Consider the following 15335-nt stretch of genomic DNA (forward strand, 5'->3'; position numbering starts at 1 on the left):
GATAAAGGTTGAAGGAAGGTAAAGACTCTATACTTTGCTTCCTACGTAGGGATATGTATATTACCTTAGTCAGCTGGAATAGCTTTAAATACCGTGTTTTATTAGATTTGTTGAAATTAGGAGTTCTGAGAAATTATTTGTATCAAGATGACTAATTGTAGTTTTCTCTGTCCTTCTCACTAGTATGTTGCCCATGTTGTGACGCTGAAGCTGTTAAGCACTTCTCTTACAATTAAAGAAGACAAGAATGTGGCAGAAACTCTTAAAGTACAGATAATTGATCTGAGTACCAAAATATCACAGCGCCCAGGAGCACAAGCCATTAAGTAATTGGATTGGTATTTTCTTTTTGTAGACACATCTTCTCTCCTCCCTTCCCTCCCACCCCACCCCACCCCTGAACATTTTTCATCTTTTCTTGTATAGTGCATTATGTTGAATATTGACTTTTAAATTTATGGGCATTCTGCAGTTGCACTCTGTTGAGAAGTTACGGCCACATAATTTGGTGGATAACATAACATGGAATGAAGAGAGGAATACTATTTGTTAGTCTTCATAAACAATAATCAGCTCTTCCTTGAATCCAGATGTTGAAGTACTGAATATTACTTTTGGGAAATGATACCTAAGTGGTGTGAAATGGTCTGGCTAACACACTCCAGCCAGGCTACTGAATGTGTTGCTTGCTTCCTACAGAAATGAAAAACTTGTGTCTGTGTGTTGTGGGTAGGAGATTAACCAGCATGTAGGAAGCAAAGTCCTTCCTGTGTTTTAAGAGAGGGCGCACCAGAAATATTGAACACAAATTATTGGATTATACAGTCAACGAATAAGATTTTCAGTGTCTGGAAAACTAGTCTGTGCACTTTTCAGGCTTTCATTTGCAGTTCCTTCATCTTCTGACTTTGTGTAAGATCACCAGCTCAGCTGCTGACTTTTGAAATATTTTTGCTAAAAGCTGTTTTGGGGACTGTTAAAGGTGCAGCCTGAATGCTGTACAAAAATAAAAAGAGCTTTGGGAATATTTTACATGAATGCATGCCATGTAATTTAGTTGGCAAGACTGAAGCAGTTCCATAGATACGTTAGTTGATTTTAAGTTTCTGGAAAAATATAATTAGGTTATTTCAGTGGAGCCAGGCTTGTGACACTGATTATGCCCAAACCGTGTTGCCTCCCAAAGTCAAGGATTCCAGTGATGGAGATCCAGGACCTGAAAATTGGTATCGTATCTAATAGGTATTTCTAAGGTCGAATGAAGTTTGTGTGGTTTGGTGGGGTTCCTATGGCTTTCTTTCAGAGGCATTTTTCTACTGACTCCACTTAACAGTATTGCCAGGGAAGCTGTCAGTAAAGAATACCTCTTTGCACCAAAACAAGTCTGTAACTGATTTTTGAAATCAATACGTAGCAGTTAACGTTCCTACTCTTTTCACCTGCAGCATAAATATTCTGCCTTTCTTTTCTCTTGCAACTGATTTTCGTAATAAACATGAGCTGAAAGCCCACATTGCAGATAACAGCAGGTAAAAAGAAAATATCACCATTGTGTTGCTGTGAACAACTTGCCTCCTATTTATTTTTCCAATTTATTAATGTAACAATTTCTTAACCATGTGGTATGCTAGTCCTATGAAGCTAGTCGTGTTTGGCTTTATCAAAGGCTTTCTCATCTTGCTTGTCTTTCCTAGGTGGAACTGTGTTCTGTATTCTAATTAAGTATTATTAACTATTCATCTTCTTTAGGGTTGAAGCAAAGCTTGAAAACTGGTATGTTACAGGCCTGAGACAAGAAAACATTGTACCATCTCTTGTGGCTTCCATAGGGGATAGCAAGTCTTCTCTGCTTAAGATAGAGTTTAATGTTAACCCAGAGGATAGTACTGCTGACCAGAGTCTTACTATTGAATCACAGCCTGTGGAAATAAAATATGATGCAGTGAGTAGTAACCAAAACTCTTACCTCTTTTTCTGTTTCTCCTTTCTCTGCTGTTATTCTCTTTGCTCTGTCAAGATCCAGTTTTGAGTTTTTACTGAATGACTTCTCTGTATATTGTTAATTCTTGTTTTTTGGTTTGTTTTTTTTTTTTTTTAAAGAGAACAATAAATGCAATGGTAGAATTCTTTCAGACAAGCAAGGGAATGGATCTTGAAAGATTAACATCAGCCACATTAATGAAGCTGGAAGAAATCAAGGAAAGAACAGCTACAGGTAGGATAATAACAACTCTCACCTGAGGTGAACCCTTGAATGTCCTAAAATGTTTCAATATGATTTTCTAAACACTTCGCTTATGTTTTGATTGCTGGCCAAATAGTATGATTGGGTTTTTTCCTTGAGTTTTTGTCTTAGAGGATTAGTGGATGTTTTGTGGGGAGGAGCATTGAGTTTGGTGAGAAATCAGTAGAAAGTTACAAAAGTAAGTCTTTACTCAAGATGCATTATCTTTCAGATAGATAGCATCTCTTTATATGTTGACTAGCACAAATGTTTCAATTGTGATTAGCATTTAAATTTTAATGTCCCTTTTTATTTAAGGATTAGTTCATATTATTGAAATGCGGAAAGTCCTTGACTTGAAGATTAATCTGAAACCTTCCTACCTTGTGGTTCCACAGACGGGTTTCTACCATGAAAAATCAGATTTGCTGATTTTGGACTTTGGTACATTTCAGGTATAGAAATGACCCTCTTAAAAGCTCAGAGGAAGAAAATATTCTTTTCTCTCAACATAGGTGTCATCTGAAACTGTCTTGTTTTCAGAATGCAGAGATAATCATCTGTGTGAATGTGTTTTAACTTATTATGTTTCTTACCAAATAAATTTAGGTCAGCAATTTGATCAGTGTTCAGAGCTGTTAAGTTGTCTTTGACATACTTGCACTAGTTAATCTCCCCAGGAAACATTTTCATTTTGTCATCAAGATTGTAATAGCTTATAATTTAATATCTTTCACTTCTTCAGCAAAGCACATGAACTTTTTTTCTTTTTTTTGTAAAATGATAGCCTTTTATTAATAAAAGAGAATATAATTTTTCTCTTGGAGTTTGAAAGTTGATTCCCTTGTTCTTATAAAATTGAAAGATTACAATAAAATTGAAAGATTACAATAATTTAACTTGATTGTAGTTGACTGATTAAATATTTTAGTTGTACTCCAACAGTAAACTTGTAAACTAAGCAAAATTCTTTTTTGCGTAGCTTAAGTAGATTGACAGAAGTAATAAAAACCAGCTTCTTAAGTGTGAAATGAATGAAGATCTCTCTCTGTAAGAGTCCAAATGTCAGTCATAAACTCTTATCTATCATCTTTTTCATATTCACTAGAATTAGTAGCACATATATGTAAGTTGTAGATTTAACTTTATCTTGTGCTTTATGTGTTTAGCTGAACAGCATAAATCAAGGCAGTAGTCAAGCTTCTAGCTTTTCATCTTTAGAGGAAATTATGGACAAAGCTTATGACAAGTTTGAAGTGGAAATAAAAAATGTGCAACTTCTTTTTGGAAGAACAGGTAACAAAACAACATCGTTGCTGTTGACTCAAAATATTGATGAAGGCTACCTACCTGTGATAAAGAAATATGTTTTTTAAAGAAAAAACCAAAACTAGTAGTTAACTGTAGGATAGATTATAATACATGTCTGGTATTGAACTGTAGAAAAAATTTGTTTGTTTCTCTTCAAACAGCTGCTTGCTTTTTCATTTGGTCTTGTGTATCACCTCTTTACTTTGATGCCAGCAAGCAACTTAAGTGCATACAACTATTATGTTTTCTGTCATATGCAGGAAAACACAGCTAAAATCTGCCTTAATACTTCATTTGGACTTAAGTTTGTGCAGTCAACAGAATGCTAGGTTACTGTTTTATATTTATCTATCCATGTATCTATTTTTTTTTTTAGGGTTCTATATTCAGATGCATCTTTTAGTGTAGAATTTGGCTTACAGTTGCTAAGGCAATATACTATTAAGAACTAGTGAAAATGGATTCAAAAGCTCTTAAAATACTTTACCCAAACTGTTTTAGGTTTGTCTAGTTTCTGAGTTCTTTAACCTTTCCTGGTGATGCCATTTGATTACTTTAATGATACCTTAATTAAAGCAATTAGCAAGCAATGGTCTTTAATCTAAATTTACTGAACATTCGCAGGTGAAGACTGGAAGAAGGCTCGTTTTCAACATCCATCAACTTTGCACATATTACAACCTATGGATATTCATGTGCAGTTGGCAAAATCGATGGTGGAAAGAGATACCAGGATGGCAAAGTAATATATTAATGTTGAAAGGACTTCTTTTTTAATTACTGTGTACTTAGAGAAAAGAAAACTGTATTTTCCCCAAAGGTTCAGTTACACTTTATAATTTCAAGGTATTAACTTAAGAAATAGAAGCAGCTTACTACTACTTTTTATGAAACCTTCTTTGGCTAGTAGTTCCCTGGTCACCTTCACTGGTTACTACCTATACTGTTTAAACGGAGTCCAAGACCTAGTTTTAATGCAGAATCACTAGCTTTACTGTGATGTGATCTTGATGTACGAGTATAGATATTGGTAAGATTTAAATCAAGAATTGGTATGGTTTTTTTTTTTTCTTGGAGTGTAACCTTTTATTTTATTTTTTTTTTTTTTTTAACAAAGGTTTAAAGTGTCAGGAGGACTTCCTTTGGTGCATGTCAGACTCTCTGACCAGAAAATCAAGGGAATTTTTGATCTGATTGATAGCATTCCATTGCCTCAGAAGTCACCTGTGTCAGTTCCAAGCACAAAGGTAAGCTGACTTTAAGTAAAAAAACTGAGATAAAAAAAAGACATCACTAAAGTGAGCATTATAAATGTGAATTCCTGCTAATTTCTGTGGTCTTCTTCACTTGAAGTAAGAGATCTGTTGCCAAGCTGAGTGAGGCCAAGTGTCTTGATTGTGACTTACCAGAACATGCCGGGCTTATTCAGACAGGGCTAGCTTTGTCATTGTCCTAGGCTTTGTCGTTGTCCTGCTGGTTTCAATCTAAGTATTGGCAAAACTGACCTTTCTAAGTAATATGGGGGAGGCAAGGTGAAACATGGATCATCAGTAGAAAATATTACTGAACATACCAAACATGCAAACTTCAAAATAATGTGGGTTTTTTTTTTTCTTTTTTCCCTCCCTCTAGGTACTGGCTATTCCCACAATTCCTGTTGTTAGCAAAGGGTTACTTAATACACACCAGTTGTTAGCAGACATAGTGTCAGGTAAGAAGCTGCAGATATGCCTTTGTAAAAGTAGAAGGCTATAACATATGGAATAGCTAACATTTTCAGGCTGCTATTGATCTTAAAACATGTTTTAAGGACAGTAGAGAAGAGTATGATTCATCATCTCTAACTTCAAGTGCAGATTTGATTAAGATGCTGATGTTACCTCAGAATAATAAACTTTTTTTTTTTAAAAAAAAAGCAAAAAACCTTATTTTGGGGATTAAATAATATTTAGCATAAGCAACCTCTTCAAATGTGAGCTAATAATAACAACTGTATTAGGATGCCATTAGCAAACCAATTTAAATATTCAGATGTCATGAGATATCTTTTTAGCAGAGAATATTGAGGAACCTGTTATTTCAGAATTGACTTAAATCTAAAAACAGATTTACTAATCTGCTGCTGCTGTCACTTCCGGACACATACTTTGCAGTGGGCACATAAAACAGGTGAATAACATGTGTAAAGGATGTGTACGCTTGCATTAACAGTGAACATGTGGTAAAAATAGACTGTTACATGTGTACTGTCCTGAGTGGCATTAGCAAAGCTCTCATTTTTCTGAAAATGCCGAACTAGAATAACAAATGGCTTATTACTGTATTGACATTGATACCTGATCTGAGCATTTACTTTGTGGCTGTTCTAGAGAAGAACTTTCCTATAGTGGAACCTGGGAAACTTGTTCCTGGAGCTTGCTTTATAACTGGTTTTCCTTATATGCATTCTTGATTGTCTAATGATACAGCTAAACTCTAGTGCTTTCCTTAATAGGGCTTTAATTTTCTTCACTTTTCATCCAACGGGTAAGAAAGCAGCATAGCTTTAAAAAGTATACTTTTGTCATATTAGGTTTAAAATGCTCATACAGTTTAAAATCACATTGGAATGGGAAAGAGAGTGTGGAATATTTACCCATTTCTGCAAAACATTTACTAAGAAGGAAGTTCTTTCTCTTCTGCAGACTCTGAAGAAGAATATTTTGATTTTGAGGAAAGTTCTGAACCAACTGAGAAGTCACTTACTAAAGGAGAAGAAATAAGAAATAAGCAGCCTGCTAAAGAGGAACTGACAGATCTTCAGTTGAAGTTTGAAATTAAAGAGGTATATATCTTTAATTCTAATTTTACCTTCTACATAAAGAATATTAAAAAAAAATAATCCAATACTCTATTACCAGTGTTCTCCAGATTTAGTGGATGCAAAAACATAGCCACCAAACAAAAAAATACACATGTATGTATATACATACATATTTCTATGTATAAGTTATTTATATATGGTATGTGTATGAGGTTTTTTTTAATATATGGTATGTATATGAATAAAATACATATACATACTTCATCTGTGTGTATATATTAAAAAAAAAATCAGGAAAAAATCCCCTTACTGGAGTAGTTTTGGTAGAAAACAATAATACCAAGCCATAATTTCAGAGTGGAGGGTGGCAAATTTGCCCTGGAAAAACAAAGTAAATACTGAGGCAGGTCACTTGTAAAGAGCACATCCCACATATTTCTGTGATATTTGTATCTCTCACCATCAAACAATCACTTTTTAACCTATTTTTACACTTGAAGTCTGTACAAAAATAATACTTCGAGTAAAGCTGGTAAGGCATTAATTTTGTGTTTGTTTTTATTGCCAGTTTGAATGGTGAGAATATGACATGTGAGAAGATGGTATAACTGTGTATTTCTTGCTCATCCAGGTTTTAGTAGAACTCACCAGGCAAAAGAAAACTGAGGAAACGGTACTTGTATTTGATGTAATGCATCTTGGAACAGAAGCTACTGTCAGAACATATAATTTAGCAGCTGTATCTTATTTAAAGAAAATAAGCTTGGATTACTATGAAATTGGAGGTAATAAGCAATGGAAGAGAAGTATAAGTGTGTGTGTGTATAAATATAAAGCAATTGGTCTGAAACAGTGGCTGTCCTGTCTCTTGTGCTTACTGAAATCCAAATGTTCTAGTTTTCTGGTTACGGTACTTAGTATGCAACTGTCCATTGGCAGCGCTTGTCCCATTGGGACAGTTGAGAAGCTCTGGACTCCCACCATAAGGCTTTGTAGATAAATAAATAGCTTAGTGCTCAGTCTTTGGATGGAGAAGGGATACAAACTTGCCATTTTGGACTTAACAAAGAGAAACCAGTGATTCATGTTTGGTGATGCAATGTATTTTAACTAATGGTATGGAAAGCTAATCCCTACCTTCAAGGCACAGATTAATTGGAACAGAAATTACCCTAATTCTTGTGTATTTCATGTGATATGTTACAGGTAAAAAAGCACCCATTCATCTAATTAGTTCCTCAGATAAACCTGGCTTAGACCTTCTGAAGGTGGAATATATCAAGGTATACATAAAGCTTTTAAAATCTATTTTTAATGAACTTTTATATATTACAGTCTTAAATCTACTATTCAGAGCTACTGGATTGTTTTGAATCTTCTGAAGAGCACAGTGACTGGTTGCAATTAATATTCCTTCATGTGAATCATTATTTTCAGGCTGACAGAAATGGGCCACACTTTCAGGCAAATTTTGACAACACTGAACAGATGATTCAAGTGAGTGCTTGCAGATTTTATTGCTCATTTTCTTTTGGTTTGCTTGCTTAGGAGGGAGGAGTCAATAAGGATTTTTTGGCTTTCCTGTATCCTTCTTGGTTTTGCAGCAGGGGCATTTAAACAGTTAAAATGTACTTGAAAGTTTTTATACAACTTAATACAAGAGCAGCATGTTTAGTCTGTTTCTTAACTATGACGAAAAACTGTCTAGCAGGCTCGCGTGGATAAAATTTGAAGTAATGTAAGAATGCATCTTCTCATGCATATGGGATCAATATAGGGAAGTGTTTTTAGATAGCAAGTACTGAACTTCTTAAGTTCTAACTGTTGTACTGTTTGGTGTATTTTTGATTCAGAGATTTCAATCAAAGGAAAAACTGTGTCTTGAGGAATTCTGGAAATAAACCTTAAAGGACTGTCAGTTTTCTGTGATAGGTACCTCCCTCCTATGCCATAACTTTATGGCATTATTTTGCCTGCCATTTTTTGATGTGAAGACTGAAATATTTCACTTGGCACCTAATAGTTTTAGAGTATCTGTAGGTTTCATCAGGGAAGTCTAGTTAATACTGGAATCTTTTTGCCAAGAAAAGGTTCCTAAGCTGCAGCGGGGGATGACATTTTACTACTCCAGTGCTACTGAGGTGGATATACATACTGAGTTGACTGACTTCATCCTACAGGACAGTGCTGATACTAAGAGAACTCAGCTTTCTATACATCATCAGGTGTTGCCTTGCAACTCTTCAGTGGGACTTTTGTGTCTGGAAGAATTGCATTTGGGCTCTTTTTCCAATTTCAAGCCCATTCAGGCAGATTACTTTTAGTAAACTACATGGCAGACACTTACCTTTTGGACACCCTTCATGGATTTGTTGAGAAATACATTTATACTAAGTATCTACATAGCAGCCACCTGCCACTTATCCATTCGTGTAGTACTGCGTTATTGCAGGAGCATTCAAGAGTGAGTCTGTGTTTGACAGAGCATATTGCTCGAGGAGATTGAATCCTAGACTACTTATTCCAGGTGTATCTCTCTGTCATCTAAGTTTTCTACTTGTTTAATGCAGTTTTTCACAATAAGGTTTTCACTCATTTAATGCTTCTAAATTAATGTTGTATCACTTTGCTTTTGTACTGAGGAGGTTCTAGGATAACAGTTACAGCTGTTGGGTTATTGTTAGGTTTGCTTATTTTCTAAGTTTACCACGTTTCTGCTTTACAGAAAGCTTTTTTACTTCATGATCTCTTTCTGGTAACACATGCAACTTTTTTGTTTCTAAGAAATTTTTATATTCCATTGGGTGTTTTTGAGTCCAACTCTTATACTGTAAGGTTTTGGGGGTTTTTTTTGTCATATGGAGTCTCATGTTTTCAACAGGTAGCTTTTTCATCATTGAACCTTCTACTGCATACAGAGGCCCTTATGTCTGCTGTCAGTTTTCTAACAGCTGTCAGTCCATCAGGCAATGAAAGCAGTGGAGACACACCAACTAAACATGAAAAGCAAGAAGATGACACTAGATTGAAGAAAGGTACAGTTGTGTTTGTCAAAATGATGGCTCTCAAGGTGTTGCATGCTGGCAAAACGAACAAATCCAGAGAAACCTGATTAGCTTGTGGTGTGGGGTGAAGATCAAAGGTCATGTGACTTTTGCTCACTAGGCTGGAGGACTGCTTTAAAAAAAATAAAATAAATTAAACTATGATTATGATCATAAATGGTGTTTTCAGGTGAGCTTTCTATTCTTGTTTTGTTGCCATTTTACAAATAGACTTGAATATGAGTAAATGAGATTTCTGCGAGCTTCAAGGACTCAAACAGCAGCATAATCTTAGTGTTCATGGTAAAATAAAGGAGATTAATAGTACTTTGAATATGACTTGTTATTGATCTAGGCAATTTCAATATACTTTGGAAGTAGTCGAGTCCTTTGCTAGCCTAATGAAAATCTTGCTCTTCCTGTAGCACTGAAACAAAATATACATTCATATCAAAATAGGCTAGAGGGGAGCAGCTGCACTGTCTTTCATACTTAATGTAAAACTCAAGCATCAGGTGAGTTGGAAATGAGTTATCTAGTGAAGACTGTTCAGAATCACTTGTAATTTTAAATGGCCCGCGTTTGAATCTGCAGGCTGAAAAAGAAGCTGCTGCTGCATACAGTTTAACTATGGCCATAAATATTTGAGCTCTTGGATAAACACTTTGCTACTCTTGGTTAGTGAAGGTGCAGACCATCAGTGAGGTCTGATGGCTTCTGGTCTTCCCCCACAGATAGTTTCTGATGCTTTTGTGTGACTTCACCTTGTTCTTCCCAGCCTTAACACTTGCTCTTGTAAAACCTGGAAATATTAGATAACCTGAAAAAAACACTACTGTGAACCTACTGAGTTATTGATTTAATGTTAAAAATAAGTATACTGTGCAATTTGTTTCCTCTTAACACAGCAAATACCCTTCATTTAAAAAAAAGTAAAATTGTTCCAATAGAGAGCCATCACTAGATGGGAGTAACACAGACATAGAATCACAAGCAAATGCTGACATGTTTTACTCTTATCACTAGACTTGCCTTCACAGGAAGACTTGTGGCTCTGAGATGGGATGTTACAGACTTAGTCATGATAGTGGTGATGAAAGAAACGACAGGAAACAAAACTAAGTTATCTGAATGCCAAAAAGACTCCCTAGACCAAAACAGCCCTCAAATACTCTCAGGAATTCAAGGGAAAATATAAATTATATGTACTTTGAAAATCCCCACACTTCTCTCTCTCTCTCTCTCATTTCTAGTGGCTAGACCTTCCAAGGATAAGGATGTCTTTGACTTGAAGCTTTTTGCCAAGCTGGATGCTTTCTGTTTAAATATTTGTGATGAAAAAAAGAACATTGCAGAGATCAAGATACAAGGTATTAAATTCTTGGTTAGTAGTGACTGATCTAGTAGTTTAGTTTCAAAGCAACTGCTAATAATTGGACTAAAAGATATCTAAGGTGTAAATTTTCAACATCTGATGCTTTTTAAAAAATTGTTATCTGTACAAACATGGTGTGTGGTATTGTTGTTGAAGTTAGTCTTCTAGTCTGTCATAATGTTTTTGCCTCCAGCTAGAAAAGCATGATATATTATTCTTCAGGTAATTAGGTTTATGCTTTGAAGAAGTTTGGTCATGTGTGGCTTTTCACATTGTACTAAGCTTTGAATATTTTTCCGGTATACCTGAATTATTTAGGATAAAAAAAACCCCATAAGACTGTTTTCTTTGGTTTTGAACTCTTAGGGTTTGTTTGGGTTTCTTGCTTTGGTTTTGTTTTCTTGATGCTTTTTTCACCCCTCAGAGGGGCTATCAATAATTCTCTGAGGGGGGAGCGAAGTTTCACTTCCAAGTTTGGTTATAGCTACCATCTTAATAGTTGCCAAAACTCTCTCTTAGTACAAATATTTAAGAATGTGTGGTATACAACAACATGTAATACAGTTCATAAAAAGTCTCTTGCTTGTGCCCATCTCTAAATCATTTGATGTATTCACACAAGATTTTGTACACAAAAGTGTATTCAAATACAGTATGACAGCATCTTTTTTGATAGAAAAATCTGAGTAAGCTAACTCAATAGCTTAGTTATATCTTTTTATAACTAAGCTATTGAGTTAGCTTACTCAGATTTATAGTTTTATAACTATTGTTTGAATACTTTTCTATGAATAGTAGCTCATTTCTTGCCAGAGATGATTGATATTGACATGATACCTGCATTAGAAATTTTCCTGTTTTGTTCAAAGCTGTAGTTATGGTCACATTCTTAGAGTTTAACAACAGGCAGCACAGTGTATGGGCTTGGGTTTGAACTCTAGACAAGATACTTATCTTGTGTGTTTGACTGATAAAATGCAAACAGTCTCTATTTCCAGAACTTGCAGTACTTTTTTTGTTCTGGAGAAGTTATGGTAGTTGGGGAATTACTTGTAATTATTCTGATTTGGATACAGGGAGACTAAAATGCCTTGGATTGAATAGAGCTCTTTTATTTACAATCTCTTCAACAAGGGATGTGTTAACTGACATTTCATTTGGAAACAGAGGAGAGAATCAAGTATGCTTAGGTACTTTTTTTGTGGGTTTCTGAAAAATCTTTATTGAATATAGCAAACTATTAACAGAATAATTGTTTGTTGCAATGTATAATTTCTGTAACTTTTCTCACCTCCCCTCCTGGTGTTGTTTGTCCTCACCCTGAAAATGGGTGTTATTTCTGTCACGCAGTACTACTGTTTCTCTCTTTATACTTTACAGGTCTTGACTCATCTCTTCTCCTTCAACCAAGTCACACTGTATTCTTTGCCCGGCTTAAAGACATAGTTGTCATAGATGTTGATTCAAGGACCCTTCATAAACAAGTACTCAATTACAAGATTTTAAGTTTTACTTGATTCTTGGTTAGTTTTGTGTGTATACAAGTAAAATGTAATACATATTCTATCCTTTTTAAAATGTTTGATTTGTGATGAGTACCTTTTTTCAAATAAGATAAATGGTAAAGCATAGTTTTCATATTGGAAGAATAGATGTCCAAAAAGATTTTAAAAAAAGTAATAAATAAATCTAACATGTACATCTGATAGGCTCACAACATATTTAGTTCTTTTTTGTGTTAAGTACCTTTATAGAAGCTGCTGATGGCTAGTGGGTACTGTTTCTCTTCTTAGGCTGTGTCTATAGTAGGAGATGAAGTTTTCAGTTTCAATCTGACATTAGATCCATATGCTACTGAGGGAGAAGCCTACACTGACATGTCAAAAGTGGATGGTACTGTATCTTTGAAAGTAGGCTGTATTCAAATAGTATACCTTCACAAATTTCTCATGTCTCTTCTGGTAAGTCTTTTTTTCCTTTGTATGTTTCTGCTGCATTCTGAAATGGGTCTTCCTTGTTTGTGTCCCCAGTACAAGTGGTAACTTAAGTTTCTGAAAGAGAAAAGATAGGCTTAATTTTTCATGTGTACTATTAAAAAACTTTTGATAAGTAAGCTTTAACTGGTTTGAATTTCAAAAAACTAACATGGTGCAAGTGGGTGACTTCCCACCCTCTGCTTTGGAAATAGAGAAAACCTTGGTGCTATTAAGATATTTTGAGGGTTTTGTATTTGCTGCCCTCTCCCCCTGGCAAAAACCCAAGTTCATTGCAAACATATCTGAGCTAACATTAGAGGCCAAACTTTCCGTGAGGTTAGATGCTATGAGGACTGAAAATTAATCACTGACAAATACCTTTGTCAAGTATCCTAATGTTGGCTTTTTCAATAAAGCATTAGTGGGCTTTTTGTCATTCAGTACAGGCTTTAATAGGAATTAGTATTCACTGGGGGCAGAGAGGGACTCTAAAAATAATACATGTCCTCAAAAGCTAATGAGGTAAAGGAAGCTAACAAAGGAAGAAAAAGTAGAGGTGGGTTTAACATGAGTGGATTGTACTGGTCAATACGTTTTTGCCCCTCTATTAGAGGTCATGACAGAAGGCACTCAGTTGTCTTTCCTCAGAGAAAATTTAATATAGTAGGCAGCATAATTGGTGGGTGGTGCTGGTTGACGATGTAAAATGAGATAGTAAAAACCTGTTTACAGACATTTCTCCTTTCTCTTCAACCTTTTCTTGTAGACCTTCTTGAACAACTTTCAGACAGCTAAGGAGACACTTAGCGCTGCTACAGTCCAAGCTGCAGAAAAGGCTGCTACCAGTGTAAAAGACCTGGCTCAAAGGAGTTTTCGACTTGCAATGGACATTCACTTGAAAGCACCAGTTATAGTCATTCCTCAGTCCTCAGTTTCCCCCAATGCTATAGTCATAGATCTTGGCTTGATTAAGGTTCAGAACCAGTTTAGCTTGGTGTCTCCAGAAGGCAGTTTGCTCCCTCCAGTCATTGACAAAATGGCTGTGCAGCTAACAAAGCTGAAACTGTCAAGGTAAAGTGCACTTTACTAAGTAATGCCTTAGCTAATTAGTAATGTTAATACTCTATAGGATATCAATGTACTTGCTTAGAAACCATGGTTGGTGACAGTGTCAAATACTTGGTATTAAAATACTGACCTGTTATCTTAAGGACAAATAAATCAGTGGTAAAATAAAATACTCTTCTGCTCAGGAAGCCGTTTAAGTCTAAAGAGATACTAAATTTGAGATTAAGATATTACTTCGGAAATGTAACATATGACTTAAATTCTGACTTCCCCATCATGTGTTTTGTTGTTTGTTTTTTTCCCCGCTCCTTTTGTTTTAAGGATCACTGTGGAGACAGGTCTGTCACATCCAGACATTCAAATACTTCACCCTATTAATTTAAGCCTGTCTGTGAAACGAAATCTATCTGCAGCTTGGTTTCACAAATTACCAGTATTGGAGATCACAGGGTATCTGGATACAATGAATGTAAGTCTTGTGAAAAGAAGGTGGTGAGAAGCTTGTGATAATACTTAATGTAAAACTAAGCTTTATGTTATTTCTGGACACAAAGGTGCAAAGAGCTGTGAATTTTAAGTAGCTGTGGAGTGAGTTTCAGCGATGTCAACAACCTACCTGTGTGAATGTAGAGGTTTGAAAGCATTATATCAAACATCCAAACTGCTGTGTAGGTTTATTAAACTGAGAGAAAGAAAAGAGAAAACCAGAAGGGATGTCAAAGAGTTTTGTTTATTCCCTGCCATGAGGCAGGACCAACTTAAATAGAATTTTTTTCAGGCAGGACCAGTTCTCCTAGTGAGTCTTTTTTCAGTGTGCTTTTTTTTGTTTGATATGGGGGTTTTTGTTTTGGGTTTGTTGTTTTTGGTTTTTTTAAAGAAAAACAGAATCTTCTTGAGAGGAATTTAAATTTATGCACATACTTGCTTTAGGAAGTTATGAAGCTGGAGTTACTGTCTCCCATGAATGACCTCAAGATAGTTGGTTTTTGTGGCAATTTATATACTGTGAAAGAAAATACCAGGTACATCTTGGGTGAAACTGGAATTAAAATATGAAGTAACAGGTCGTTTACAGGAAAGTATTGCAGCCTTGATTTAACCTATCATTGCTTTTAATATGTAGATATATATTTTGATACAGCTTTAGAAGTCACAAACTTCTTTAATCTCCTAACCCTTTAACAATAAGCAGTTAAAAAATTTCATTGTGTCATTTTAGGAAAATGCTGCTGACAAAATACCTGTAAATAAGCACTCTTGTTGCCAGGAAATGTCATTCTGCTTTGTTAACTAGTGATAAGTTTAAGTTTTTTTCCTCAGAGCTGTGTTCTGTAATTTTGTAGGTTGTGTTAAGTCAAGAGGATTTGAATGTCTTTCTCAAAGTGTTGATGGAAAACCTTGGTGAAGCAGAAGGGAAACAAACTCATGCAAAATCAGTGCTGCAAAAGGAAGGTCAGAGATGGAATTTGTTTGTTGTGAATATTAAGTGTGTTAGCTTTCAGGAATAATGAAAAGTATTTATTATCTGGAAAGC

General features: G+C 35.3%; 1 protein-coding gene across 5 annotated transcripts in view; it reads left to right on the forward strand.

The window, feature by feature from the left end:
- Window positions 1-15335, forward strand: part of VPS13C (vacuolar protein sorting 13 homolog C) — a 98180-nt gene that overhangs the window by 26278 nt on the left and 56567 nt on the right. For all 5 annotated transcript variants that reach the window (XR_012837516.1, XM_075765043.1, XM_075765042.1 and 2 more), the window contains 19 exons: window positions 184-326; window positions 1750-1942; window positions 2101-2215; window positions 2543-2679; window positions 3394-3520; window positions 4160-4277; window positions 4653-4782; window positions 5168-5246; window positions 6220-6359; window positions 6970-7123; window positions 7545-7621; window positions 7776-7835; window positions 9220-9373; window positions 10636-10752; window positions 12138-12241; window positions 12551-12718; window positions 13500-13804; window positions 14123-14270; window positions 15145-15253. Coding sequence is in view for 4 of the 5 variants with exons in the window: in XM_075765043.1 (XP_075621158.1) it covers window positions 184-326; window positions 1750-1942; window positions 2101-2215; window positions 2543-2679; window positions 3394-3520; window positions 4160-4277; window positions 4653-4782; window positions 5168-5246; window positions 6220-6359; window positions 6970-7123; window positions 7545-7621; window positions 7776-7835; window positions 9220-9373; window positions 10636-10752; window positions 12138-12241; window positions 12551-12718; window positions 13500-13804; window positions 14123-14270; window positions 15145-15253 (2578 nt within the window). In the remaining variant the exon portion in view is untranslated. The remainder of the gene's footprint in view (window positions 1-183; window positions 327-1749; window positions 1943-2100; window positions 2216-2542; window positions 2680-3393; window positions 3521-4159; window positions 4278-4652; window positions 4783-5167; window positions 5247-6219; window positions 6360-6969; window positions 7124-7544; window positions 7622-7775; window positions 7836-9219; window positions 9374-10635; window positions 10753-12137; window positions 12242-12550; window positions 12719-13499; window positions 13805-14122; window positions 14271-15144; window positions 15254-15335) is intronic.

This window comes from Balearica regulorum, chromosome 12 (genome assembly GCF_011004875.1).
Source record: "Balearica regulorum gibbericeps isolate bBalReg1 chromosome 12, bBalReg1.pri, whole genome shotgun sequence".
NCBI classification, from domain to species: Eukaryota; Metazoa; Chordata; class Aves; order Gruiformes; family Gruidae; genus Balearica; species Balearica regulorum.